We start from the raw sequence: 27744 nt of genomic DNA, 5'->3' as shown, positions 1-27744 counted from the left end.
AGGGGGAAGTTTTTTAATGGATCAAACACAAAACATCAATTTAAATTGAACCACAGTAAACATTCCAAATGCAAAGAGTGTTATTTACTCTTGACAGATACTTTATTGTGTAATATTTTGTATGCCAAGCCAGTTTGAAATAAAATCTGTCAAGTCTTTAATTAAAATCACTAAAAAATAGCAGAGGATGAGTCATTAAATATTTCTTAATACACTAATGGCAAGAGTTGGGATAAAGGCAACAGAAGGGAATAAATCAGAGACCAAGGTAGAGAAAAATACAGTTTATCTCATTTAATTTTACATTTTAAAATTATGCAGCATCATACTCTGAGCAGAATACCTTCCATTTTTGCTCAAAGAGAATGGTCCCTCAAAGGTCCTTCCACTGATTCTATCCCTGCCTAGGCATACAATCTTTCATTTAATTTTACTTCCCTTCCATAGAAACAGAAGAACTAGCATTCTACGAATTGAACAAAGCAACCAATTCAAACCTTTTTTTGATAAATTAAAATTCCCAAGAACAATGCATCACTTTGGTTGCCACCCTTTTCTGAATATATGGACATGATGGGAAGAAATGATTGCATCTCTGGGGCTCTTGCTGACCTCCATTCTCACCTCTGAAATTATGACATAATACTGGGAGAAATCGCTCCGACCTCAGTAAATTCTAATGTTACCTAGGGATGGCAAATACTTGAGACAGATGCTTTGACTGACATCTGCACCGTAATCTCCCCATGGTACGAATAAATAGGTTGTAGGTCCTCCTTAATCTCCAGTCTATTGCTACCTTTTTATTTTATTTTGCCCTCCAACTGTCTGTAGGTGTCAATTACAGAAAGCACTTGGTGTTGCATGGGTCACCAGATTGAAACAGGTTGTAGATGCTGACCAGGGGGAACATGGTGAGCGCCCCCAACATAGAGCCCAGTTGCACCACTGCTCCACACCAGACGAGGGCACTGTGACCTTCATCACGCAGAATGATACCAATCATCACCTTCACGTATGACAGCGTTCCAACAAATAGGATCCATGACATGACCTGATGGGGAGAGAAAAAGTGATGCCAGTTGGACTTTCAGCTTAATATGATGTCAGCTGTGGCTCAGTGCAATCCCAAAGCAGAAGACTCCACATTCAAGCCCCACTCTACAGGTCAAGCATATAATCCAGGCCAAAACTCCCAGTATATTGATGGGGTTTTACACTTGCAAAATTGCCATTGCTCAGACCAGGTGTTAAACTGCCTTCCTAAGTGCTCTCATGATGACAAAACCTTGCAATTTTACAGCACCTTTAACATCTCAAAGCACTGCAAAAAGAGGGTAACCTCAGAATCAGATAGAATGGTTACAGCACAGGAGGAAGCCATTCAGCCCATTGTCTCTGTGCTGGCTTTCTGAAGAAAACAAAAAAATCAGAGCCATACCCCCACCTTCTTTACATAGCATTGTATTTTTATTTCCAGGTACCAATCTAATTCCTTGAGAGCCTCAAATGCCCCATTTTCAGGCAGTACCTTCAATCCAAACACTTGCTGCATATAAAAGTTTCTACACATGTCACTGTTGCTTTTTCACACCTTAGACCTTACCCTGCCAATTCTCAAATTCTTCAGTCAATTGGAAGTATCTCCCTATCTATACTGTCTAGGTTCCTCCTGATTTTGAAAACCTCTATTAAATCTGCTCCAAATCTTCTCTTCTCCTTGGAAAACAATCCCAACTTCCTCAATCTTTCTATGCAAGGTCCTCATTCCTGGAATGATTATGTGAGTCTTTCTACACTCTCTCCAATACCTTCACATCTTTACTGAAGTATGGCATTGCAGAACTGAACGTTACACTTCAGCAAAAGCTTCTCTTTCATACAAACTTAACATCACTTCCTTGCTCATGCACTCCATGCCCCTATTTTAAAAAAGCCTAGGATACTGTATGCTTAATTAACTTCTCTCTCACCTTCAGTGATTTATACTGATATACACTCAAGGCCTTCTGCTCCTGCACCCCCTGTAGAATCCCACCGGGTATTTTGTGTCATCTCTCTGCCCTTATCCCACCAAATTAATCACTTCACAAGCCTAAAGCAAAACTAAGTTTGACACCAAATCATGCAAGATGATATTAGGACATGTGATTAAAGTAGTAGGCTTTAAGGAGCATGATCCAAATGAAGACACTATGTGAAGAAGAGCAGATAAATTCTTGACATCTAAGACAATATTCATCTTCCAACACACTGACCAGTCAAATAACCTGGCTATTGTAGAAAAAAAATTCATTGTAACTTCTAGCTGTCTGCAAATTGGTTGTTTCTTGTGTTATAACCACCTAAAGTTAATTTTTGTATCATCCTCAAAACAGTTTAATCATGTTTATAATCAGTTCTAAACCATCAATGTTTACTTAGTGAACCTAGTACTGAACCCAGCAGAACCCTACTGAAGACAACGACTCAGTCACAAAACTCATTGAACATTATCCTTTGCTCTCTGCCAATGAGCCAATTTTGGATCCACCAGCCATTTTCCCATTAATGTCACGGAGCTCCACATTTCTTATCAGTCTGCCATGTGAGACCTTGTCAAAAGCCTTTCTAAAATCTATGTGGATTACAGCAAGCATCACAAAAATTGTTACCTCCTCAAAGTTTTGAATCAAGATACGACCTTTGCTTAAAAAACCAATGGCGACCTGTGTCTAATTAATCTAAGGCTTTCCAAATTGTACATTTCTATCTGGACTGAGTTCAACCCAAACCACCCACTTGGAAATATAAGTAACATAGAATAGCAGGGACAGGGGCTAACAGGAGTGTTGCTGGATTCTGGGTTTCAAGTACAATCTGAAGATCAAGGATACATCAAGTACTTGTGCAACTCCTGTGAATCTGATCCAAGTTGAGCTGTATAGATTGGAAATTCAGAAGAGAGATGCAAGGTGAGGAAAGTAGGAAGTTTCCTGGTGTGGCTCATATTTATTTCCATTGCTTCTAGTTTCCTCTACTATTTTTAACACTATTGCTTACCTCTCTCCTCGGTCCCTCTCTATCATTATGCCTCCTTTCAATTTTGTCTGACCCAGGTATGCTATGCTCCACAATTCCTACCCCAATGGTATAGTATTCCATGACATTCCTACACTCTTGCTGCTGTCCCAGATACAGCCAATTTCTGGATACTGTTCTGGATACTGTTCCTTCTGAGACTTTTTGGGAACTCCCAAAAGGCTCATTGAGGTACTCACAATAGTGGCCAGACTGGATGCAACTGCAATTCCGACCCTTCTGCTGAACCTCACACCCAGCTGGCCTACTAACAGTTAATCTCACCAATGTCACCAAGTTAATCTTCCCAAACTGCTAACCTTTTGAACTCTGCTACAAATCAGTTATCACTGCCACTGTCTACATCGCAATCCAAGATCTCCATTAATTTGTGCACATGGTCTTTACTTCAACATCATAGCCAGAGCAGAAACCTGTTTGAGGGATGATGATACCTTCCCACTAACTGAAGCTTTCCGCCTGGCTACGAGTTCCAGCAACCAGACTATCACAATAATGGTGGGGTTATCATCACCAAAACGTCTCTTAGATCAGTAGGCTTTGCATCGTCAGGAAGGAGAGATCAAATTAGGAGTGAGACACAGCCTGAGTGACTACAGAGGAACTCGATTATGCAAAGAACACGGGCAGGGCGTATTTCATTCAGTTAATCGAATTCCGGATAATCGAATGCCGGATAACATAGTTTAGCCAAGCATCGGGACATTGTGATCTTGCTGGATAATCTGATAATCGAAGTTCCTGTATATATACACTTTGGGGATTTTGGTGACAGCGTGGGAATTTGGTGCAGAGGGATAGAGGTGGTTTCTGCTGGCTTTTACAGTTTAAGTTTAAACAGGATCAGTTAAAGCCCAGGACTGGGGACTCAGCACAAAAGGAGGAGTGAAATCACAGGAAAACAGTCATTTCATTGGTTGGTGATAACTGCTAATCTGACTAGTATAGGTAATTTCATGTTCAGAGTTAAATAGGACAAATATTAACAGAGTTATAGACAAAATAAAAAGACCAGTAGGAAATTTTTTTTAAAAATTAGTTATATAAAGTAGAGTTGCAGGGTAAGGCCAGTATTGTACCTGCATGATGTGGGAGCTGTTGAACCCCATTGTGGTTCCTCGTGACCACATCTGCAGCAAGTGCAGACCTCTTGAGGAACTCCAGCTCACAGTTGATGAGCTGGAGTTAGAGCTTCGAACATTGCAACACGTCATGGTCTGGGAGAATTACCTGGGTGCTGTGTTTCGGGAGGTAGGCACACTGCCTAAATTAACCACCTCGAATTCAGTGGTCAGGGTCAGGAGGGTGTGAGCACGAGCGAGGCAGGTAGAGGGATACCGACAGAGCGTCAGTCCATGAATATGTATGACAGGTTTTAGATTCTTGCTCCCTGTATGGATGACAGCAGGAGCTGTAGAGAGGATGAGGAAACTAATCATAGCACCATAGTACTGTGGACCATTCAAGAGGAGAGAGAATAACGAAATATAGCTGTAATCGGGAATGAACCATGAGCTAACTGGCAGAGGTTCAACAGATAAAAGAGTTAGTGCTTTGCTCAAAGATTGGTGTGAGAGAAATGGGTTCGGATTTATGGGACACTGGCATCAGTATTGGGAAAGGACCGAGCTGTTCCAATGGGACAGAGTCCACCTGGTGGGACCAGTATCCTGGTGAATATGGGGAGAAGGCAGGAGAATGAGGTTGAGAAACATATCAGCCGTGATCAAATGGTAGAGCAGACTCAATGGGCTGAATGGCCTCATTCTGCTCCTGTATCTTCTGGTCTTATAGATCTGTCCCTATTTTGACTCCTCTACTTCCTCTCATTAATAATAAAGTATTTCTCTCCAAGACATTGTCACTCTTTTCTTCCCTCAGTTTCCACACCGAATGACCTCCTGTGCTCGATGATTTCTTGCACAGCTGCATTCCTTTAGGTATCTAATCACGGTCAGAGTCATTCCTGCAATGGCTGCTGTTCTGACCCTTGAGCAGAAGGTGCAGGAAGAAACATGGTATGGTCATTGCCATTATTGTACCCCATTGGTGGGAACTTTGCTTAGCCAGTGTCAGAGGGTCTTGAGAGCAGGGAGAGTGGCCATATCAAAACACAAGCTTTTACCATCAAGCAGCAAACATCAAGATGAACTTAACAATAAACATCAAGAAGAGTTGAAAAGTGTGGCACTGGAAAAGCACAGCAGATCAGGCAGCATCCGAGGAGCAGAAGGATCGACGTTTCGGGCAGAAGCCCTTCATCAGAATGCCTATACCCAAAACCTCAATCCTCCTGCTCCTTGGATGCTGCCTGACCTGCTGTGCTTTTCCAGTGCTACACTTTTCAATTCTGATCTCCAGCATCTGCAGTCCTCACTTTCTCCAAACTCAGGAAGAGGTACCAAGAAGTAGTTCAGTGATCCTTGGGTCTTGCCTACTTTAGGTCACTGAACTCAAAATGTTAATTCTATTTCTCTCTCCACAGATGCTGCCTGACCTGCTGAGCTTCTCCAACAATTCCTGTTATTATTTCAGATTTCCAGCATCCGCAATTCTTTGTTTTATTATAATAAGAAGTCACATCACTGGATTGAGGCAATATGGAATGTTCAGAAATTATTAATTGGCATGAATGGCAACTGAAGTATTAATGGAGTTTAAATGGAGCAAAGCAAAGAAGTATTTATTTTCAGTCAAAATGCAAAACTTCAGAGCCCCGAGAGCTGAGGAATACCATGTAGAAACTTAAAGCCAAGCGCAAAATGGAGCTGAAAGGTTTTCAAATTAAGCAAGACTGGTGAAGTCTGAAATACAAAGACTGCCAAAGTAAATATTAGGAGTCACATGGCACCATCACACCTCAGAGACTGCAAATGAGCTTTCTTGAGGAAAACAAATGTTGGTAGTGGTGTGACAAGGTAAATGTCGAGATTCCAAAGTGACTGCCCTTCTATAAAAGGAATGCCATTTGTTGTTCAGTGCTTTGGAACACCGTGTGGTGGGGGAAGGGTGCTATAGAAATGCTGGATGTGTTTTGAGGCTGATTTCAGGAGTTTCAGAACTTCAAACGTAATGTAAAACATAACTCACTATGAGGATACTGCCGGCCCGTGTCTGAACCAGCCAGGGACATGGGCTGAGGACTGCCATAACCATGATATAGGATCCCATTGCAGTACCTGTTAGTGTCAGAAATCCCATCAATCGCAGCGATCTGGAATGGAAAATGCAAAACAATAACATCACCCAGTGAGACAGAGATGGCATTCTAAGAGAGGCGTTGGCCTTGTGATATTTTTAATAGGCTATTCATCCAGAAAACCTGCCATAGAGTCGTAGAAATGTACAGCACGGAAACAGACCCTTCGGTCCAACTCATCCATACTGACCAGATATTCCAACCTAATCCCATTTGCCAGCACTTGGCCCATATCCCTCTAAACCCATCCAAATACCTTTTAAATGTTGCAATTATACCAGCCTCCACCACTTCCTTTGGCAACTCATTCCATACATGGACAATTCTATGTGAAAATGTTGCCCCCAAGGTCCCTTTTAGATCTTTCCCCTCTCAACCTAAATCTATGCCCTCTAGTTCTGGACTCCCCCACCGCAGGGAAAAGACTTTGTCTATTTATTCTGTCCATGCCCCTCATGACTTTATAAACCTCTATCTATAAGGCCACCCCTCAGTCTCCGACGCTCCAGGGAAAACAGTCCCAGCCTATTCAGCCTTTCCCTATAGCTCAAATCCTCCAACCCCAGCAACATGGGGAATGTGAGGACTGCAAATGCTGGAGATCAGAGTTGAAAAGTGTGGTGCTGGAAAAGCACAGCCAGTCAGGCAGTATCCAAGGAGCAGAAGAGTTAATGTTTTGAGCATGAGCTGTTCTTCAGGATTCATTCGAGTGCATGTGACAATAAAGGCTATTCTATTCATTGGTCATACCCCAGCTGGACTAAGTGCATTCAGCCTAGGCACTACTACTCAGGCAGCATCTAAGATTCAACGTTTCGAACGTGAGCTCTTCAACAACGTTAGTTCATGGTCAAACATTGACTCTCCTACTCCTCGGATGCTGCCTGACCAGCTGTGCTTTTCCAGTACCACACTTTTCAACTCAAATCCTGTCAAGGCAAATGGTGAAATTTAAATCAATTTCTTTAAAATCTGGAATTAAGAGTCTAATGAAACTGTTGTGGATTGTTTGAAAAACCTTTCTGGTTCACTAATGTCTTTTAGGGAAGGAAGCTGCTGTCCTTATCTGGTCTGGCCTACATGTGACTCCAGACCCAAGGCAATATGGCTGACTCTTAAAACATCCTCTGGGCAATTACAGATGGGCAATAAATGCTGGCCAAGCCAGCATCACCCACATCCTGGGAAAACTGGATGGCAGCCCATTGTATGCCAATCTGTACTGGGCCAGTTAGCTCCAAGATCCTACTCTGCTGAGGATATGCAGGTCCTGGGCCTCCTCCACCGCCGCTCCCTCACCACCCAATGCCTCGAGGAAGAACACCTCATCTTCCACCTCGGAACACTTCAACCCCAGGGCATCAATGTGGACTTCACCAGTTTCCTCATTTCCCCTCCCCCCACCTTACCTCAGTTCCAACCTTCCAGCTCAGCACTGTCCTCATGACCTGTCCTACCTGCCAATCTCCCTTCCCACCTATCCGCTCTACCCTCCCCTCTGACCTATCATCTCCATCCCCACCCCCATTCACCTATTGTACTCTTTACTACCTTCTCCCCAGCCCCACCCCACCCCCATTTATCTCTCCACCCTGGAGGCTCCCTGCCTCTATTCCTGATGAAGGGCTTTTGCCTGAAACATTGATTTTCCTATTCCTCGGATGCTGCCTGACTTGCTGTGCTTTTCCAGCACCACCTGATCTAAACTCTAAGATTTATCTGTCCTTTCTGTCAGGAGCAATCTTGACATGCCACTTCCTACATTTTGGGGCTTCCAAATGTTTTGCAGAGAACAGTTTTGTCTAGAACAACCTATTTTCACTGAATGAGTCCAAGGACTCTGGAGTCAGCTGAACTATTCTCCAGCCCACCCAATCTTTAGGCTGGAGAGAGGAAACAAAGCAGAAGGAATGGGGGTATTCAGTGATACAGAGATATACAGTCATATGGTGGAATAGAGCGAGCACGCACCGAGTACTGCATCAGAGTGGAGCAAGCCAGCCAATTCCCGGAGTGAGTCCTGGATGGAGGCCCGCATGTGGAGGCAGTGTGGCCTCATACTCTAGGGCCAGCAAGCACAGACGAAGACTTAAGTATTTACCGTCACTTTTATTAACGTTTGGGACAACTGTTCCATGCTACTCGACTTTTTAAAAATGCTGTAATTATACTTATAAGTATCTGTACCTAAGTACCCAGTAGCTAAGATGGCACTGAAAGTTGACATTATGAACCTTTCATTTGAGTGCACGTGACAATAAGGGCTATTCTATTCCTTGGTAAGACCCCAGCTGGACGAATTGCATTCAGCTCATGCACTACAACTCTGGTAGTTTTGGAATGGATGCAGGGCAAATTCTTTTTAAAAAAGATATATTTGGTCATGCCTGGGCATCACTGGCTGTGTTGCACATTAGGGTGATAATAAGGGTTCAAAAACTAAATCAGGAGAACAGGTTGAGGGGTGATATGATGAAAGTAGTTAAAATGTTTAGGATTCAACAAAGTCAACATTGAGGAATTATTTCTTCTGATCAGGAAATCTCAAAGAAGTCAAGAACACGGAGAAGATGCCACAATCAGATCAACTCATGAGTAGAATCAAGAAGCCAAATTATTTAGCCCTGCTCCTCATCATACATTCACTTGTTCATATGGAAACGTAACAAAAAAAAGGCACTCTGATTTGGTTCCAGATCATTTTATTTCTATACCCGACTATTGGCTAGTTTGATGTTGAACCTCAGCCCTTTTCTGAAGAGTGGTGACCCCCAGGTTAAACTACCATCAGTCATTTCCCTCTGTAATGACAGGGCACTTCCATTCCTATGGTCTGGCAGGACTATGGTGACTTTACCTTTACTGACTAAAGCCTACTATCATATGTCTGCACATACCAGCTCCATGGATGTAGGCAAACAAAGTCATATGTGATGTCAAAATGACCTGCAGTGCCACTTTACTACCACAAGATGGAGACCATGAGCTTTGATTCTTTACAGAGCCTGGTTACTGCCCCCACATGGAGGAGGAATAGTATTGTCATATAGACAAAGTCAGAAGTCACGCGTCACCAGGTTATAGCCCAATAGGTTTATTTGAAATCACAAGCTTTTGGAGTATAGCCCCTTTGTCAGGTGACCCACCTTAACCCTATACACCAAAAGCTTGTGATTTCAAATAATTTGTTGGACTATAACATGGCATCGTGAGACTTCTGACTTTGTCCACCCCAGTCCAACACCAACATCTTCACATATTATCATAGTGGGCAATATATAACCAAACCTGTATTAGCACAGCAATGTTAATACAACAGCTATATGAAAGAATGGTTCAGGTAAGTCCCCAAGATGAGGCAGGGGAAGGGATGGGAGGGAGCTATGATTAAGAATTTTAAATCGGTGAAAATATTGCTTTTTTATATCAGTGGGTTTCAGGGCCAGCGAATGTTCCTCAGGATTTCTCATTAACATTTTTAAAACAGGCATTTGCAGTGCAATTAAGAGCCTGACTTAAATACAACAGTTGCCAATTATGTTGGCTAAGCTTGAGATCTTGCAGTGAAAGGCAATTCCAACAGCTGGCTCTACAAGTGAAATGCCTTTTACTGTACTCAGCAGGAGTGACCAGATGTGAACAGCCCATGGGTTTAAAACAAAATATTCCTCTCCTCAATTCTTGTTCTTCAGTCACCATAGAAGATGGTTCTTATAACATTCTGAATTAATAATTAATTAATTAATGTCTGAATAGTCAATATGATCTTTTGCTTTGACAACATGAGAAGGGTCAGTGATGGGTTTTTCAGATCATTTCTTTCTTTTGGGTCTGAAATTTCTTTTCTGGAATTTTTATGCCTGCCCCAAATGACTTCATGGGTTCATACAGGGTGGCAGCGGGGATAGGAGGGGAAGGAAGTGTTAGGGAAAGAGTGTCTGTCAGCAGGTTGATTCTATGACTAGGCATTTTCTGAGTCACACAGCATGGAAACAGATCCTTTGGTCCAACTCACCAATGCTGACCAGATCTCCTATAAAAATTTAGTCTCATCTGTCAGCATTTGGCCCACATCCCTGTAAGTTTTTCCAATTCATGTATATCTACACTCCAGTGGAAAAAGTCCCAACCTATCCAAGCTTTCTTTATAACTTAAACCTTCCACACCTGACGACATCCTAGTAAATCTCTTCTGAGTCCTCTCTAGTTTAATAATATCCTTCCTATAGCAAGCTACTCCTGGTGTCGTGGTGGTGAAACCGTATCAATGGACCACACGGGGCTTTCCTGCCCATCAGCTTTGAACATTTGCAGCACAGATATCATGCACTAAAATGGGATTTTGGGAAATTGATCAATAAATCTGGTCCTTTGTGAGCTGACAACAGGAACAGCCACAAAATAATGCCATAAGACTCAGCGGTTGGAGTCTGCCTGGTCAAGGTGTGACTCTGTACCTACAAACAGTGTTGGACTCTTAACCAGGAATTGGTGTAGCTTGTATTTCAATACAGGTGTTAACAGGAACAACAGCTTACCGGTTTGTGTAGAACATGGCAATGAAACAGGCCAGTGGATTGGCCATGGCACCAAGGGCAGCGGACAAGTGATAGGCCAAATTCCCATATGGTAGGCATGAGTAAGACTGGACAGAAGGAAGGACAGCATTGGTCAGTGCATTTACCCATCCTAGGATTAGGAAGATCAGGACCATCTCTGAGCGGGAGTACTTCCCAGTCCCAAAAATGGCTTTCACCCTGGCTTCATGTTGACTGTCTGAAGGACTGATCATGGGTCTCTGTTCTGTCACCTCTATTTTGTTCAATTCTGCCCCTCCGTTGGCAGCCTCTGTCTGTTTAACATATTTACTGGTTGTTCGCTGTTGACGGGACTGTGGGAGGTAGTTGAGAAGAATAAATGCCACCAAGCATAGCGCCATCACACCGCTGAGGAAAAAGAAGAAAATCTCTGGCGGGAAGTTGGCTGGCTGGTATCGAGCTACAATACTGTAATTGTTGCTGCCATCACCAGTCAAGTTTGATGACACGTTGCCAGTTGTGCTTTTGGTGGTGTTGACACAACTAACAACTCCGACACCTTGGCCTAATGCGACAAGGCCCGGGACCAGCCCACTGAGGCCCTCTCCGATGAAATAACTGGTCAGGTACTTGGGCTGCAGGCGGGTCATGAAGGGCAGGAAGGTCACTGAAGATGTACAGTCCACCAACGAGAGGAAAAACGCCAAGACCAGGAGTGCCGTGCTGTGCACTGCACCAGCCAATATGCTGGTCACTTTCCAGAAGAAAGGCAATAGAAAGGAAGCTGCAATGCCTAAGCAGACAATGGCATAGATCACAGCAGACTCATTCAGCTTTCTGGGTGAAAACCTGTGCATCAATGTGACAAACAAAGGCCCCACATTAGCAAACTGGATGATGATGGTGAGGTACGATGGGAGGTACCAGCCCTCGGGTATTTCTGGCACAATAAGAGGTAGTTCTACCCAGAGGCCGTTGATCGCTATCCAGGACCCCATTCCAAAGACAGCAGCCAATATATGGACAATCGATGCCATGGTAATGGCTGGATTCATCGATTACTCAAAAGATCTCCAACAGTGTCCACTCAGTTGCCAAAGCTCTCCTTCAAAAACAAAAGAGAAACAAAGTCAGTAAAACATCGAGTTGCTGAGGAGTTCCAACAGTAAACAAATGAAAATTGGACTATTTACGATTGCGAGCTCTAAGAATTTTCTATTCTGGGTGTCCAGTAACAACAAGCATTCCCTGGGTCAGGCAGAACACAAGCAAACAGGGAGACAGGTTCCTTCCACTCTGTTACAAAAAAATGTTTTAACTCTTTTTTTTCCCCCCAATCCTACCCACCCCAGAACAACTGCAGAGACTGCCCCTGTTTTCTGAGTTTAACAATGGTTTAAAAATTGCAGGACGCTTCGTGATGAGTTCACGTACTATTACTCTAAAAGAAATAATAATTTGTTAAATGAAAGAGATGTGCTGTGAGTTCTGAACCTCTACAAATTGCTGAACCATTCATACTGTTAGCTTTGACAAAAAGAAAAATATTACCATTATAGGGCTGGTAGATCACACCAAAGTTCCCAATGATAATGAGGTTTATAGTCCCTAGCACAAAACTCAACCTTTGAGATGCAGAGAGGGAAAATAAACACTCCAGCTCCAGCTGGTGGCAACTCTTTCCCAATTGAGTGCACACAGATTAAACCAGAAAATATGACCCATCACAGAGCCCCTACCTACCTCCCTCCCTCCAGTAGGGGGTCACTTGATAACAATAAAACCAGGATTCTTCTATTCTGTCCAAGATGCGGAGGTCGACAACAATATTATGCCTGAAATCACACAACCTCTGCAGAGACCAGGCGTTGAAGTCATGAACTTATAACAACTGAGACAGATAGATAAGAAATGCAAAATAGGAGCCACAGTAGAATGTTGAGGTCCTCTACATTGACATGCATCACAACTGATGTTTGACTTTGACTCCACACTTTCCCATCCGATTCCCATATCCTTGGATTTCCTTAGAATCAAAGAAATCTATTTATCTCAACCTTGAGTACACTCGATGACCAAGCATCCACAAGCCTCTGGAGAATCTGCAAAGATTCACAATTCTCTGAGAACATAGATTTCCCTTCATCTTCGTTTTAAATGACTAACTCCTTACTTGGAGATTGTGACCCCAAGTCTTTGACTCTTCAATCAGGGGAAACAGACCCTGATGAACAATCTATGAATGTTATGGAGCTCAATGAGACCAACTCTCAGTTACAAATCTCCAGAGAATAGAAGCTTATTTAAATTCATTCTCTCATTACGGGACACCTATCTTCCCAAGAATCAATGCAGTGAGCCCTGGCCGCACTCCTTCCTTAATGAGAAGACCTGCCATCCCCTTCCCAAGATGCATTATCTGAACAAAATGCTACATCGCAGAAACATACAAAATCTCTACTGAGATGACAAACTAGGACATAATGAAATGGGGACATTACAACAGTTTATAATGCATAGGCATGCAATAATGCACGCTCATGGGCAAATCAGTGGCACTGACACAGGCAAAGCTGCAATTAATTAATAGAATTTATAGGGATTTGGCCGACTTTTCATTCCCTCTACATTTACTCCCCCCCACATAACACTAACCCTTAAACATTGGTCAGGTTGAAAAAAAAATCTCTTCTTCCCTACATGAACAGTGTTGGCTGATTTTAGCTCTGTCACTTAAACAAAAGAATTACTACAGTTTCACTAAAAACACAATTTCTACATCTCGAATAAATATATAACAATCTTTAGTTTTATTTCTTTATCACTACTTATTGTGCCATTACCTTCCTTATCATTCCTCTCTATTTAAATTTTAAATGCTAAAAGACTTTTCAATCTTCTCAAATACTCTATTTGTCCCTATCAATTTTTGAAGCTTTATATTTCCATTAATCTGCCTCTCCTTTACATTTCTAATGATCAAATCATAGAATTTTATAAAAGAGATGTTTGGTTCATCAAGCTGACTCTGAAACAGTAATTGATGAAACGCGTTGCCTCTTTCTCCCTACAGCTCTTCAAATACTCCTTTATAAATTCCCCTTTCAATTTTCTTTTACTGTCCATTCAGGCAGTGTCATCCAGACTATGACAATGCACTGTTTCAATAAAACATTCTCCTCACCTTCCTCCAGGTTCTTTTGCAAATTATCGTAAAAAAGGAGCAGGTTGTGTTACTTCTCAAACACACCACCCTCCCACCCCGTCAAGTTCAACAGCTCCCAGAGAGAAAGAATCACCCTTACCTCACCTAACTCCTTGTCGATTACAACCTTTCTCCAAGCCACAGACTCGAGTCAGATATTAAGTAGACAGAAGATGCAGCGAGAGAGAGGCATCACCACTGCACAACAGCTTATTCCCTGAACCAGGGAAAGCTAGCCTCCCCTATGCCCTCCAACAACCAAGGCCAAACCAGATGTACTTAATGTACCAGCAACAAGGGTAATCAGTTGTTTCAAGGATACGTATCTTTAGTAACACTCATAACATGCTGATACAAATATAACAAACTTTGTGATATGTTGATCAAAAAAATCCTTGAAAACTGCAGCATGTGCAGGTTCAGGAGACTGGGTGAAAGGAATATGTTCTCCACTGTCCCTGCGTCTTGTATAATCATTTATCTACTTACCCAGGAAAGCAAAAAAGGTCATTGTTTCTGCCAGACGAGGTATGAATCACAGTGGGTGAATGAATATCTGATTTATCCTTTTCATCTGTATCAATAAACCTCATTTAGTTCTGCTGTCCTTCATGTTATGTACCTTTGTGGATTATCATTGAATGAGGGCCCAGACCATTATTCAACTTCTCTGCTTTTCCTGCCAAAGGGCATAACCTCTCATTTTCCCATATTATATTCTAGTAAGTTTTTTTGCCCATTCACTTAACCAATTTATATCCTTCCACATTTGTGTCATGTTCACTACATTCCTACCCACCTGCTTTTGTGACATCCACAAACTTGGCTGTGGTATATTCACTTCCCTCATTCAAGTCAGCAACATATATTATAAATGATTGTGGCCCCAGCATTGATCTCTGGAGCAATCCACTGACAGATTTACCATCCTGAACACAACCCTTTATTCCAACTCTGTCTTCTATTGATTACTAGTCCTCTACGGTAATACATTGCCAGGACCATGAGCTCTTACTGCATTAAGTAGTCTAACATGCGGTACCTTATCAAATGCCTCCTAGAAACTCTAATATAGTACATTTACTGGTTCCCCATTACCTATCTTGCAATGATAGATCCTCTAAGAATTCAATTAAATTTGTCAGGCTTCCCCTTCATGAAGCCATGCTGACTCTGCTACTGCATCCTTTACAATAGACTACCATTTTCCCAGTACCAGATGTTAAGATTACTACTGAACTTTGCTATATTGTATATTTATTTCTTTCAGTCCAATTCTTAACTTCCTTAGTTAACTATGGTTAACTAAGCTTAGCTCCTTCCTAGAATCCTTCTTCCGTCTTGGAAGAAGAGTGGAAGCCTTTACCCTAAATCCAACCTTGTTCCTTTCTGTTCCCATAAACCTTAGCCTCAACCATCAACCCTTTGTCAATGAATATCTGTTGCCTTCCAATTTCTCAGGCACCTACTCTTTTAGACTTTATAACTCACCATTTTCCTACTTTCGAAAACTCTATCACACCTCCAACTTTTTCCAGCTCTGATGAAAGATATTCACTTTTATTCTCTCTCCAAACCTGCCGTTTGACCTGTTTTGATTCATTAACTTCCTTACTCAATCTGGGTGATGAGTGATTCCAATTCACACCAACCTTTAACTGATCTAGATTTCTCTCGATTTACCAGGGAACCAGGAGTGAGCCACATCCAAGAATGATTCCTTTTTAAAATTGTCCACCCCCATCGTTTTCCTGAGCAGCAGGAAAATCGATTGATGCATCTCTCAGTCAATACAGATGTCTCTGAATCCCCCTCCTTCCAGTATACAATCTATAATATACTCATGTTTAACAAATGTTTACATGTACAACAATTAGGAATGTAAGAACATCGGAGCAGGAGTCCATGCATCAAGCCTTCCTCATCATTCTATACAATAACAGTAATAGTACAATTATTACAGTACAATCAATAATATAATCAATCAATCTCTTAAGGTCCTTTCCCACACTATCCCCATATTCCTTAATGACACTAGTATTTATAAATCTCTTTCTATTATAAATATGCTCAAAGACTGAGCTTTCACAGTCCGAAGGTAGCGATTCCCAAACATACACAACCCTTTGAAAGTTTGAGCTGACATTTTGTTACACTGCATTTTGACTAGAAACGGGACACTTTTTTTACGATTAAGAAAACGTTACCTTGTCTTATATTAATGTATCATTTGATTGCGTTTCCAAACCCTCCTGTTTGGTTTCAATCCCTGAATCAGGGCTGAAATAACCCTGTGATATTAACCTACCCACCTCTCCCTCCCGGTTGGTGGTTGGACAGCGGGAACGCCAGTCACTATCCAGCCCCTTTACATCTCTCCTGCTCAGAAATGACAGGAGAGCAGCTTCCTTAGATCAGGAATGAACGGAACAGATACAAAGTCGTTCTTTTGTAGCAAGTCGTGTACTGAATCTTCCCAAAAAGGGGGTGCAGCCACAACACTTAGGAACCAGCCCCCACTCCCTCATTTTCACTTCCTATTTCTTCTCAATCGGGAATGTCCTCTGACACACTTCGAGCTAATTTATTTTTAGAAAACAAACACGTTTAAAACATTAAATTATATGTTAAATTATTCTAACACGACCCGACACAGACCGCGCCCGCTCCACTCTCCCTCTGGTACAACCACATTCTCTCCAGTTCAAATCAAACAAGGAATTAGATACAGCGATGTTCAGATTAAGGTCTTAGCCCAGTTTCAGGGTGATATTGTGACGGACCAGGAAGCTTTAGAAACGGCTTCGCTCCGGGTCATTGTAACCATGGGGACGGTTCTTTAAACACGTTCCCCCCCCCCCCCCCCAGTCCGGACTCCACAAAATATTCAGTGTAAGACGACATAATGGAGGCTGAAGGAAAACCACTCACAGTGCGTCAATCCCATCCACATGGTATGAAGAGGAAGCGTTTGCAATGAATGAAGAATTGTCCTGCCCACTTCCCCAACAAGGCAGCGGGCGATGACTCAGCATTCTTGCTGGCTTCAAGTGACAGCAGAGACACAGCGCCGTGTATTCTTCCCGGTACACAAAGCGTTAAGGGGAGAAACAGTTTTCAATTAGGAAACAAGAGACAGGATGGCCCATATTTCGTCAATCTATTGTTTTTTTAAAAAAACCCTCAGTTCCATTGCGACATTCAAGTGCATCTGCAATGACGCAAGCTCCAACTATTTTTTTTAAAATTCATTCACAGGATGTGGGCATCACTGGCTGGGCCAGCGTTTATTGCCCAGAGGACAATGCAGAGTCAACCACATTGCGGTGGTTTTGGAGTCACAAAGAGTCCAGAGCAGGTCAGGATAGCAGTTTCCTTCCCTAAAGGGCATTAGTGAACCAGATGGGGTTTTCCAACAATGTTTTCATGATCACCATTTGACTCTTAATTCCAGATTTTATTTCATTGAATTCAAGTTTCCCATCTGCCACAGTGTCGAACCTGGGTCCCCAGACTGCGTTTCTGGATTAATAGTCTGGCGATAGTACCACTAGGCCATCCCTTCCCCACGACTGCTTTGTCTTTAATTGAAACAAAATGGCCATATCTTGTAAAATATCAGCTTCTGGATTCTAATTTTACCTTTAAACTGTTGTGGACACATCCTTGCTGGAAAAAAAAAACAAAAAAAAGGAACACAAGGCTCCATAAGGGGATAATAGTCACTGCATCATTTTATTGGGGTTGGATAGTGATTGCGTTTCCACTGCCACTGAACTCGAAACGTTAGCTCTAACTTTCTCTCTCTGCACATATTGCCAGACCTGCTGAGTTTCTCCAGTCTTTCTGTTTTTGTTTGTTTATCTTTTGGTTACTTCTTCCTTGCAGATCTGAGACTGTAACATAAAAACTTAGCATCATAAGTCACTTAACTCCTGTGGATCTTAACACTGACTTTCTTGAAATTTTCCTCCTTGCTTCACGCCTGCCACTTTACCACAGTGTATTTGTTTTCAGCTGTCAGGGCTACCGATGCGAGTCAGCTGTGATCTCACCACATGCTTAATCCTTCCTTTTCCAATTCCCTTTATTACCAAATAGTTCAATAATTTTTTTCGGCTGAGTTGCTTGCATAGCTCCCTGGAAATTAATCTTGATTTCCTAGATTTGGCACACCCTTGGGAGGTAGGCAGCAACTAACATTTCCCGTAATGAGTGCAGAGGCCAGTCATTCTGAATCTGTCGTACCAGGAAATGATTTCATAAGATTGTGAAACTTGGAGCAAGTTAAAACAAGGACTGCAGATGCTGGAAACCAGAGTCTAGATTAGAGTGGTGCTGGAAAAGCAGAGCATCTGAGAAGCAGGAAAATCGACGTTTCGGGCAAAAGTCCTTCAGAAGTAGGCCGTACAGCCCAGCCATTCAATGGGACCGTGGTTGACTGGATAATCTTCTACTTTCCTTATCTTTTCCCATAACCCTTGATTCCCTTACAGATTAAACATCTGTTTATCTCAACCCTTTAAATGTACTTCACAACACAGCCTCAGCAACCCTGTGTGGTAAAGAATTCCACAGATTCACCACCCACAGGATTAAAAGAAACTTCTTCATCTCTATTAAACAGGAACCCCCTACTCTAACATCACACCGCCTGACCCTAGACTCTCACAAGGGGAAACAACCTCTCTGCATCTACCCTGTCAACCCCAGAAAGAAGTTTATCTTTCAATATGATCACATCATTCTTCTAAGCTACATGGGAGCATGGATAGGGTCAATAGCCAAGGTGTTTTCTCAAGGGTATGGAGTTTAAGGTGAGAGAGGAAAGATTTAAAAGGGAGCAAAGGGGAAACTTATCCAGGCAGGAAAGTGGTGCGTGTATGAAATGACTTACCAGAGGAAATGATGGAGACTGGTACAATTGCAACATTTAAAATGCATCTGGATGGATACATGAATGGGAAGTATTTAACTGAAACAAAATGGCCATATCTTGTAAAATATAATGAATGGGAAGTGTTTAGAACATATGGGCCAAATGCTGGCAAATGGGCCTATATTAATTTCCGATATCTGGCCCAGACAAATTGCACCAAAATGTCTGTTTCTGTACTATACATCTCTATGACCCTAATATGTATAGGACCAACCTACAGGTCTTGTTGTAAATCCCTCCATACCCCAGGATCAATTTAATGAAACTCTTCTGGACTGTCTCCTTAGATAAGGCAACCAAAACTGTTCACAGTATTTCTAGTTGTGGTTTGTTTTGTGACTTGCATAGTTTTAGCAAAACCTCCCGATTGTATTTATTAATATTAATTAAATTCCCTGAGCACTCAGTGAAGCTACTTGTCCTAATTCTCTTTGCAAAATCCTATGGAATTGTGGAAAATTTGCATACCTTTCCCATATTAGGCAGTTTACAGGTCACATGGTGGGATAATATTGCTCAGCCTGAAAGCTCAGTAATCTCAACAAGTATTGAATATATCAGAAAATTCTACAACAAAAAGGAAAAAAAAACCTAAACAAATATTCCCTTGTTATTAAAGACCCCCACCGATAGCTCACTTTAGAGCAGGATTGTAATGTGGTGGTAATGTTCCTGAATACATCATCCACAGAATCTGGCAAATACTCTGAGGGCGAGAGTTCAAATTCGACCATGAGGCAGTAGAATTTTAAAAGTTACACATAATTCGGGATTTAAACCTACTGTGTTGGCAATCGTGAAATCATTATCAATTGTCTCTTCTTTTTAAAAGCTTGATTCACTAATGTTCTCCTGGGAACTCTTGAACATGGAATTTCGAAACTGCCTGGCTAATCTATTCGTGGTTAACAAATCATAAGACATCTTGTGCTTGAGTACAAAAACCCGGAATTTATTCTGAACCTTTCCAAAGCTCTGATTGGACCACAACTACAGAATCAAGCCCAATCCTGGCTGTCACACTTCATGAAATTCACTTTATGTGTTCTTAATATAGAGCAGATTTATCAGAATGGTTCCGGGGATAAGGGACCAGTTAGGTTGGAAAATAGAGGCAGTCATCTCCTTGTTTCAAGGCTGAAGAACTATGGTTCAGCTGCATTTAGAATACTGCGGACAGTTCTGGTCGCCACATTCCCAAAAGCATGTGGATGCTTTGGAGAGGGTGTGGAGGAGGTTCACCAGGATGTTGCCTGGTATGGAGAGAGGTTGAATAGGTTAGGATTATTTTCATTAGAAAGGTGGAGATTAAGAGGCGATCTGATTGAGGTCTACAAAATCATGAGAGGTATAGACAGGGTGGAAAGCAAGAAGCTTTTTCCCAAAGCGCGGAACTCAATTACTAGGGCTCATGAGTTCAAAGTGAGAGGGGAAAGGTTTAGGGGAGATATGCATGGAAAGTTCTTCATGCAGAGGGTCGTGGTGGCCTGGAATGCGTTACCAGCAGAGACGGTAGGGGCGGGAACGATAGCATCAATTAAGATGTATCTAGACAGATACATTAATGGGCAGGGAGCAAAGGGATACAGATCCTTAGAAAATAGGTGGCAGGTTTAGATAGAAGATATGGATTGGTGAAGGCTTGGAGGGCCTGTTCCTGTGCTGCAATGATCTTTGTTCTTTTTGTTCTCTTTAAGGGAAATCTGATAGATGTACAAAATGATGGGCAGTACTGGTAAGGTAGATTTTTAAAAAAAGCTGTTCCCATTAGCTCATGTATATTTAGCATATTGGGCAAGAGGTGAGGAGAAACGTTTTTTAAAAACACATCAAGCAGTTAAGACTTGGAATTCACCCTCTACAAGGTGGAAATGGAGGTAATCAATAATTTTAAATGGAAATTAAATAATTTGTCATTTTCAATGCAAGGGGCTTAACAGGGATGGCAGATGTACTCAGGTCATGGTTAGGAACATGAGACTGGGATATTATAGCAATTACAGAAACATGGCTCAGGGATGAGCAGGACTGGCAGCTTAATGTTCCAGGATACAAATGCTACAGTATGGATAGAAAGGGAGGCAAGAGAGGAGGGGGGAGTGGCGTTTTTGATAAGAGATAGCCATTACAGCTGTGCTGAGGGAGGATATTCCTGGAAATACATCCAGGGACGTTATTTGGGTGGAACTGAGAAATAAGAAAGGGATGATCACCTTATTGGGATTGTATTATAGACCCCCTAATAGTCAGAGGGAAATTGAGAAATAAACTCGTAAGGAGATCTCAGTTATCTGTAAGAACAATAGGGTGATTATGGTCGGGGATTTTAACTTTCCAAACATAGACTGGGACTACCATAGTGTTAAGGGTTTAGATGGAGAGGAATTTGTTAAGTGTGTACAAGAAAATTTTCTGATACAGTATGTGGATGTACCTACCTCACAGGTGCAAAACTTGACCTACTCTTGCGAAATAAGGCAGAGCAAGTGACTGAGGTGTCAGTGGGGAGCAACTTGGGGCCAGCGACCATAATTCTATTCGTTTTAAAATAGTGATGGAAAAGGATAGACCAGATCTAAAAGTTGAAGTTCTAAATTGGAGAAAGGCCAATTTTGACGGTATTAGGCAAGAACTTTCGAATGCTGATTGGGGGCAGATGTTCGCAGGTAAAGAGATGACTGGAAAATGGGAAGTCTTCAGAAATGAGATAACGAGAATCCAGAGAAAGTATATTCCTGTCAGGGTGAAAAAGGGTGGTAGGTATAGGGAATGTTGGATGAGTAAAGAAATTGACGGTTTGGTTAAGAAAAAGAAGAAAGCATATGTAAGGTATAGACAAGATAGATCAAGTGAAAACTTAGAGTATAAAGGCAGTAGGAGTATACTTAAGAGGGAAATCAGGAGGGCAAAAAGGGGGCATGAGGTAGCTTTGGTAAATTGAGTTAAGGACAATCCAAAGGGTTTTTACAAATACGTTAAGGACAAAAGGGTAACAAGGGAGAGAATAGGGCCCCTCAAAGATCAGCAAGACGGCCTTTGTGTGGAGTTACAGAAAATGGGGGAGATACTAAATGAGTATTTTGCATCAGTATTTACAGTGGAAAAGGATATGGAAAATATAGACTGTAGGGAAATAGATAAAAACAATGACTGCAGATGCTGGAAACCAGATTCTGGATTAGTGGTGCTGGAAGAGAAGCAGTTCAGGCAGCATCCGAGGAGCAGAAAAATTGACGTTTCGGGCAAAAGCCCTTCATCAGGAATGAAGGCAGAGAGCCTGAAGGGTGGAGAGATAAGCTAGAGGAGGGTGGGGGTGGGGAGAAAGTAGCATAGAGTACAATAGGTGAGTGGAGGAGGGGATGAAGATGATAGGTGAGGGAGGAGGGTGGAATGGATAGGTGGAAAAGAAGATAGGCAGGTAGGACGAGTCATCGGGACAGTGCTGAGCTGGAAGTTTGGAACGAGGGTGAGTTGGGGGAAGGGGAAATGAGGAAACTGTTGAAGTCCACATTGATGCCCTGGGGTTGAAGTGTTCCAAGGCGGAAGATGAGGCGTTCTTCCTCCAGGCGTCTGGTGGTGAGGGAGTGGCTGTGAAGGAGGCCCAGGACCTCCATGTCCTCGGCAGAGTGGGAGGGGGAGTTGAAATGTTGGGCCACAGGGCGGTGTAGTTGATTCCTGATGAAGGGCTTTTGCCCGAAACGTCGATTTTACTGTTCCTCAGATGCTGCCTGAACTGCTGTGCTCTTCCAGCACCACTAATCCAGAATGTAGGGAAATAGATGGTGACACCTTGCAAAATGTTCAAATTACAGAGGAGGACGTGCTGGATGTCTTGAAATGCATAAAGGTGGATAAATCCCCAGAACCTGATCAGGTGTACCCGAGAACTCTATGGGAAGCTAGAGAAGTGGTTGCTGGGCCTCTTGCTGAGATATTTGTATTATTGATAGTCACAAGTGAGGTGCCGGAAGACTGGGGGTTGGCAAACGTGGTGCCACTGTTTAAGAAAAATGGTAAGGACAAGCCAGGGAACTATAGACCAGTGAGCCTGACCTCGGGGGTGGGCAAGTTGTTGGAGGGAATCCTGAGGGACAGGATGTATATGCATTTGGAAAGGCAAGGACTGATTAGGGATAGTCAACATGGCTTTGTGCATGGGAAGTCACGTCTCTCAAACTTGATTGAGTTTTTTGAGGAAGTAACAAAGAGGATTAATGAGGGCAGGGCGGCAGATGTGATCTATGTGGATTTCAGTAAGACGTTCGACAAGGTTCCCCATGGGAGATTAATTAGCAAGGTTAGATCTCACGGAATACAGGGAGAACTAACCATTTGGATACAGAACTGGCTCAAAGGTAGAAGACAGAGGGTGGTGGTGGAGGATAGTTTTTCAGACTGAAGGCTTGTGACCAGTGGAGTACCACAAGGATCGGTGCTGGGTCCTCTACTTTTTGTCACTTACATAAATGATTTGGATGTGAGCATAATAGGTACAGTTAGTAAGTTTGCAGATGATACCAAAATTGGAGGTGTAGTGGACAGCAAAGAGGGTTACCTCAGATTACAACAGGATCTTGTCCAGATTGGGTAATGGGCAGAGAAGTGGCAGATGGAGTTTAATTCAGATAAATGCAAGGTGCTGCATTTTGGGTAAGCAAATCTTAGCAGGATGTATACACTTAATTGTAAGGTCCTAGGGAGTGTTGCTGAACAAAGAGACCTTGCAGTGCAGGTTCATAGCTCCTTGAAAGTGGAGTTGCAGGTAGATAGGATAGTGAAGGTGGCGTTTGGTATGCTTTCCTTTATTGGTCAGAGTATTGAGTACAGGAGTTGGGAGGTCATGTTGTGGCTGTACAGGACATTGGTTAGGCCACTGTTGGAATATTGCATGCAATTCTGGTCTCCTTCCTATCGGAAAGATGCTGTGAAACTTGAAAGGGTTCAGAAAAGATTTACAAGGATGTTGCCAGGGTTGGAGGATTTGAGCTATAGGGAGAGGCTGAACAGGCTGTGGCTGTTTTCCCTGGAGCGTTGGAGGCTGAGGGGTGACCTTATAGAGGTTTACGAAATTATGAGGGGCATGGATAGGGTAAATAGGCAAAGTCTTTTCCCTGGGGTCAGGGAGTCCAGAACGAGGGGGCAGAGGTTTAGGGTGAGAGGGGAAAGATATAAAAGAGACCTGAGGGGCAACGTTTTCACACACAGGGTGGTACGTGTATGGAATGAGCTGCCAGAGGAAGTGGTGGAGACTGGTACAATTGCACCATTTAAGAGGCATTTGGATGGGATATATGCTGGAAATGTGTTGCTGGAAAAGCGGAGCAGGTCAGGCAGCATCCAGGGAACAGGAGAATCGACGTTTCGGGCATAAGCCCTTCTTCAGGAATATATATGGATATATGAACAGGAAGGGTTTGGAGGGATATGGAGAGGTCTAGGAAGGGGATGGAGGAGTCTGAGACGGTCCAGGTGAATTTGAGGTCGGGGTGGAAGGTGTTGGTAAAGTGGATGAACTGTTCAACCTCCTCGTGGGAGCACGAGGCCCTTTCCATTTCTATCTCAGGCGACCGAATCAACACAGACATTTACTATAAACCGACTGACTCCCACAGCTACCTAGACTACACCTCCTCCCACCCTGCCCCCTGTAAAAATGCCATCCCATATTCCCAATTCCTTCGTCTCCGCCGCATCTGCTCCCAGGAGGACCAGTTCCAATACCGTACAACCCAGATGGCCTCCTTCTTCGAAGACCGCAATTTCCCCCCAGACGTGATCGACGATGCCCTCCACCGCATCTCCTCCATTTCCTGCTCCTCCGCCCTTGAGCCCCGCCCCTCCAACCGCGACCAGGACAGAACCCCACTGGTCCTCACCTACTACCCCACCAACCTCATTATACAGCGTATCTTCCGCCGTCATTTCCGCCACCTCCAAATGGACCCCACCACCAGGGATATATTTCCCTCCCCTCCCCTAAAAGCGTTCCGAAAAGACCACTCCCTCCATGACTCCCTCGTCAGGTCCACCCCCCTCACCAACCCAACCTCCACTCCCGGCACCTTCCCCTGTTACCGCAAGAAATGCAAAACTTGCGCCCACACCTCCCCCCTTACTTTCCTCCAAGGCCCCAAGGGATCCTTCTATATCCGCCACAAATTCACCTGCACCTCTACACACATCATTTATTGCATCCGCTGCACCCGATGTGGCCTCCTCTATATTGGGGAGACAGGCCGCCTACTTGCGGAACGTTTCAGAGAACACCTCTGGGACACCCGGACCAACTAACCCAACCACCCCGTGGCTCAACACTTCAACTCCCCCTCCCACTCCACCAAGGACATGCAGATTCTTGAACTCCTCCATCGCCAGACCATAGCAACACGACGGTTTGAGGAAGAGCGCCTCATCTTCCGCCTAGGAACCCTCCAACCACAGGGGATGAACTCCGATTTCTCCATTTTCCTCATTTCCTCTCCCCCCCCCCTCCCCCCCCCCCCCATGTCCCAGTCAAATCCCTCGAACTCAGCACCGCCTTCCTAACCTGCAATCTTCTTCCTGACCTCTCCGCCCCACCCCCACTCCGGCCTATCACCCTCACCTTGACCTCCTTCCACCTATCGCATTTCTAACGCCCCTCCCCCAAGTCCCTCCTCCTTAACTTTTATCTTAGCCTGCTGGACACACTTTCCTCATTCCTGAAGAAGGGCTTATGCCCGAAACGTCGATTCTCCTGCTCCTTGGATGCTGCCTGACCTGCTGCGCTTTTTCAGCAACACATTTTCAGCTGTGTTGTAATGAGTCTATTCTATGTAGAACGTTACATTGAACAAGCACCACACAGAGTTGCAGATTGATCTGTATTGTCTTGTCTACTTTGTTGCTTAATCATTTAATCTCTTTATTAGAGATTTTTGTATTCTAAGAACATTCTTTAATGGAGAACTCAATGTAAAGAAAAACACCTAACTACACTTAACAAGAAGTATCAAGCAGTATTTGACACAAGAAATCAGTGCATTCATCAAAAGATTTTAAAAAAAGGAATCAGTGAAACACTGTCAGAATGCCAGAAAGCTCTGTACATTGTTAGTATTGTGATACTGAGAGCTCTGCAGCAACACTGACTGACTGGATTCCTACTTGAGGATCTTATCCAGTCGCTGTTCATTAAGGAAACCTAAAAGCTCAAGTATTTGGAGCATAAGACAATAAGTCTTATGAACCATGTAATTAAAATTGTTTTAATCACCACTTTGAGAAGAAATGATTTGGAGATGCCGGTGTTGGACTGGGGTGTACAAAGTTAAAAATCACACAACACCAGGTTATAGTCCAACAGGTTTAATTGGAAGCACACTAGCTTTTGGAGCGCCGCTCCTTCACAACCACCTAATGAAGGAGCATCGCTCCGAAAGCTAGTGTGCTTCCAATTAAACCTGTTGGACTATAACCTGGTGTTGTGTGATTTTTAACTTTGAGAAGAAATGACTAGCCTGTCATTTAGGCCAGTCAAGAAAGGAACAAAAGTTTGCATCTATAATGAGTTGATTTTGAAAGATGTGGTTGTATCTGAATGGTTCATTACTGTAAGAAGGCATTTGACAGAGCCTAACAGAAAATAATGGAGTACCTCTACAAACTAGAAATGGACATTAATTATAAAAGGATATAAAATATAAAAGGAATCTATGCTGGCATCAATGATAGAATTTTACAATGGCCTGTCAGACAGCTAGGTAATCAAAAGAGGAGAGCAGAGATATGCTATTGCCCAAACCCGTTCAACATGTTCACTAAAATCACCTTCAGAGGCGTGGAAGATCTACTAGTTGATAACATTGACAACTTTGAGATACACAGGTGATAACAGAGTGAAGAGGCAGTACAGGAAATCACAAATAAAAGGAAGGCAAGGAATGTGAATGATGCATTAAGAAAGAATGTGAAGACAAATAAGCAGTGGTAATAAGCAGAGAATTAGCTCGCCGAGTTCTGGGTTATCATACAGATGTTTTGTTACCGTGCTGGATAACATCATCAGTGCGAGTTCCATGAAACACTATTGTTCTGTGCTGCTGGGTTTTTATGTAGTCTGGTCTGTTGGGTTGAACAGAGAACGAACCCTGGAAGTGAAAATTAAAGTAAACCAACAAGTCCCGGAATGAGTGGAAAGGTTCACATGCCTTGGACAGATTAAAGGGACACATGGTGGGAGGTGTGATTGTGAAATCCATTGGAGAATTGAAACAGCCATGACCACTTTATTGGAATAAAGGTGGTGTTAACATTAAAGAAACTGAACTGAATCTTGCAAAGACTGCTGAGGTGCAACACATTGCCATCCATGTTATATGTCTCTGTGACATGGACAACCAAACAGAGAATGAGATGAATGTATTTGAGATACAGACATACAAGAGAATGTTCTATAAATCCTGCAAAGTTCCACAGATGGACAGAATAAAGAAAAAGTGGTGGAAATGCCTGGAGAGAAGAAATTAGTGTGTTAAATAAAAAAAAGTACTATTTTGGTCACATCATTTGAGCAAATGGCAAGCAGAGATAATTATTGCAAGAAAAGATTAACAGAAAATGGAGGGAGAAGCAGAGGAGAAAATTAAGTTGAATATATTCAACTACACGTACCTGTCTAGATGGAACGTGTAAAAGTATGGGAAAGGCAGAAGTGGAGATTCATGGCCGTCAACCTTTTGTGAAGATGGTGGCGCCAGTGCACGAATGAACATTCCCTTCTGGTCCACCTCACTGTATACCA

At 42.9% G+C, this 27744-nt stretch overlaps 1 protein-coding gene across 4 annotated transcripts; it reads right to left on the bottom strand.

The window, feature by feature from the left end:
• On the bottom strand, positions 1–27744 carry slc52a3-2a (solute carrier family 52 member 3-2a). 4 transcript variants are annotated; one of them, XM_043690921.2, is made up of 4 exons: positions 27615–27744; positions 10819–11923; positions 6172–6295; positions 1–1054 (listed from the first exon to the last, which is right to left on the bottom strand). In XM_043690921.2, exons 2-4 carry the CDS (start codon positions 11871–11873, stop codon positions 842–844), a joined length of 1392 nt encoding a protein of 463 aa, XP_043546856.1. In that variant the 5' UTR covers positions 11874–11923; positions 27615–27744; the 3' UTR covers positions 1–841. The 4 variants fall into 4 exon arrangements, with proteins under 4 accessions (XP_043546856.1, XP_043546854.1, XP_043546855.1 ...); XM_043690919.2 differs by lacking the exon at positions 27615–27744 and adding an exon at positions 16955–17142; XM_043690920.2 differs by lacking the exon at positions 27615–27744 and adding an exon at positions 16231–16789.

Source organism: Chiloscyllium plagiosum, unplaced genomic scaffold (genome assembly GCF_037043375.1).
Source record: "Chiloscyllium plagiosum isolate Xiang-an unplaced genomic scaffold, Cpla_swu_hap1 HiC_scaffold_5, whole genome shotgun sequence".
Taxonomy (NCBI): Eukaryota; Metazoa; Chordata; class Chondrichthyes; order Orectolobiformes; family Hemiscylliidae; genus Chiloscyllium; species Chiloscyllium plagiosum.
The sequence above is the reverse complement of the archived record's forward strand: the minus strand, read 5'-3'. Positions and strand labels throughout refer to the sequence as shown.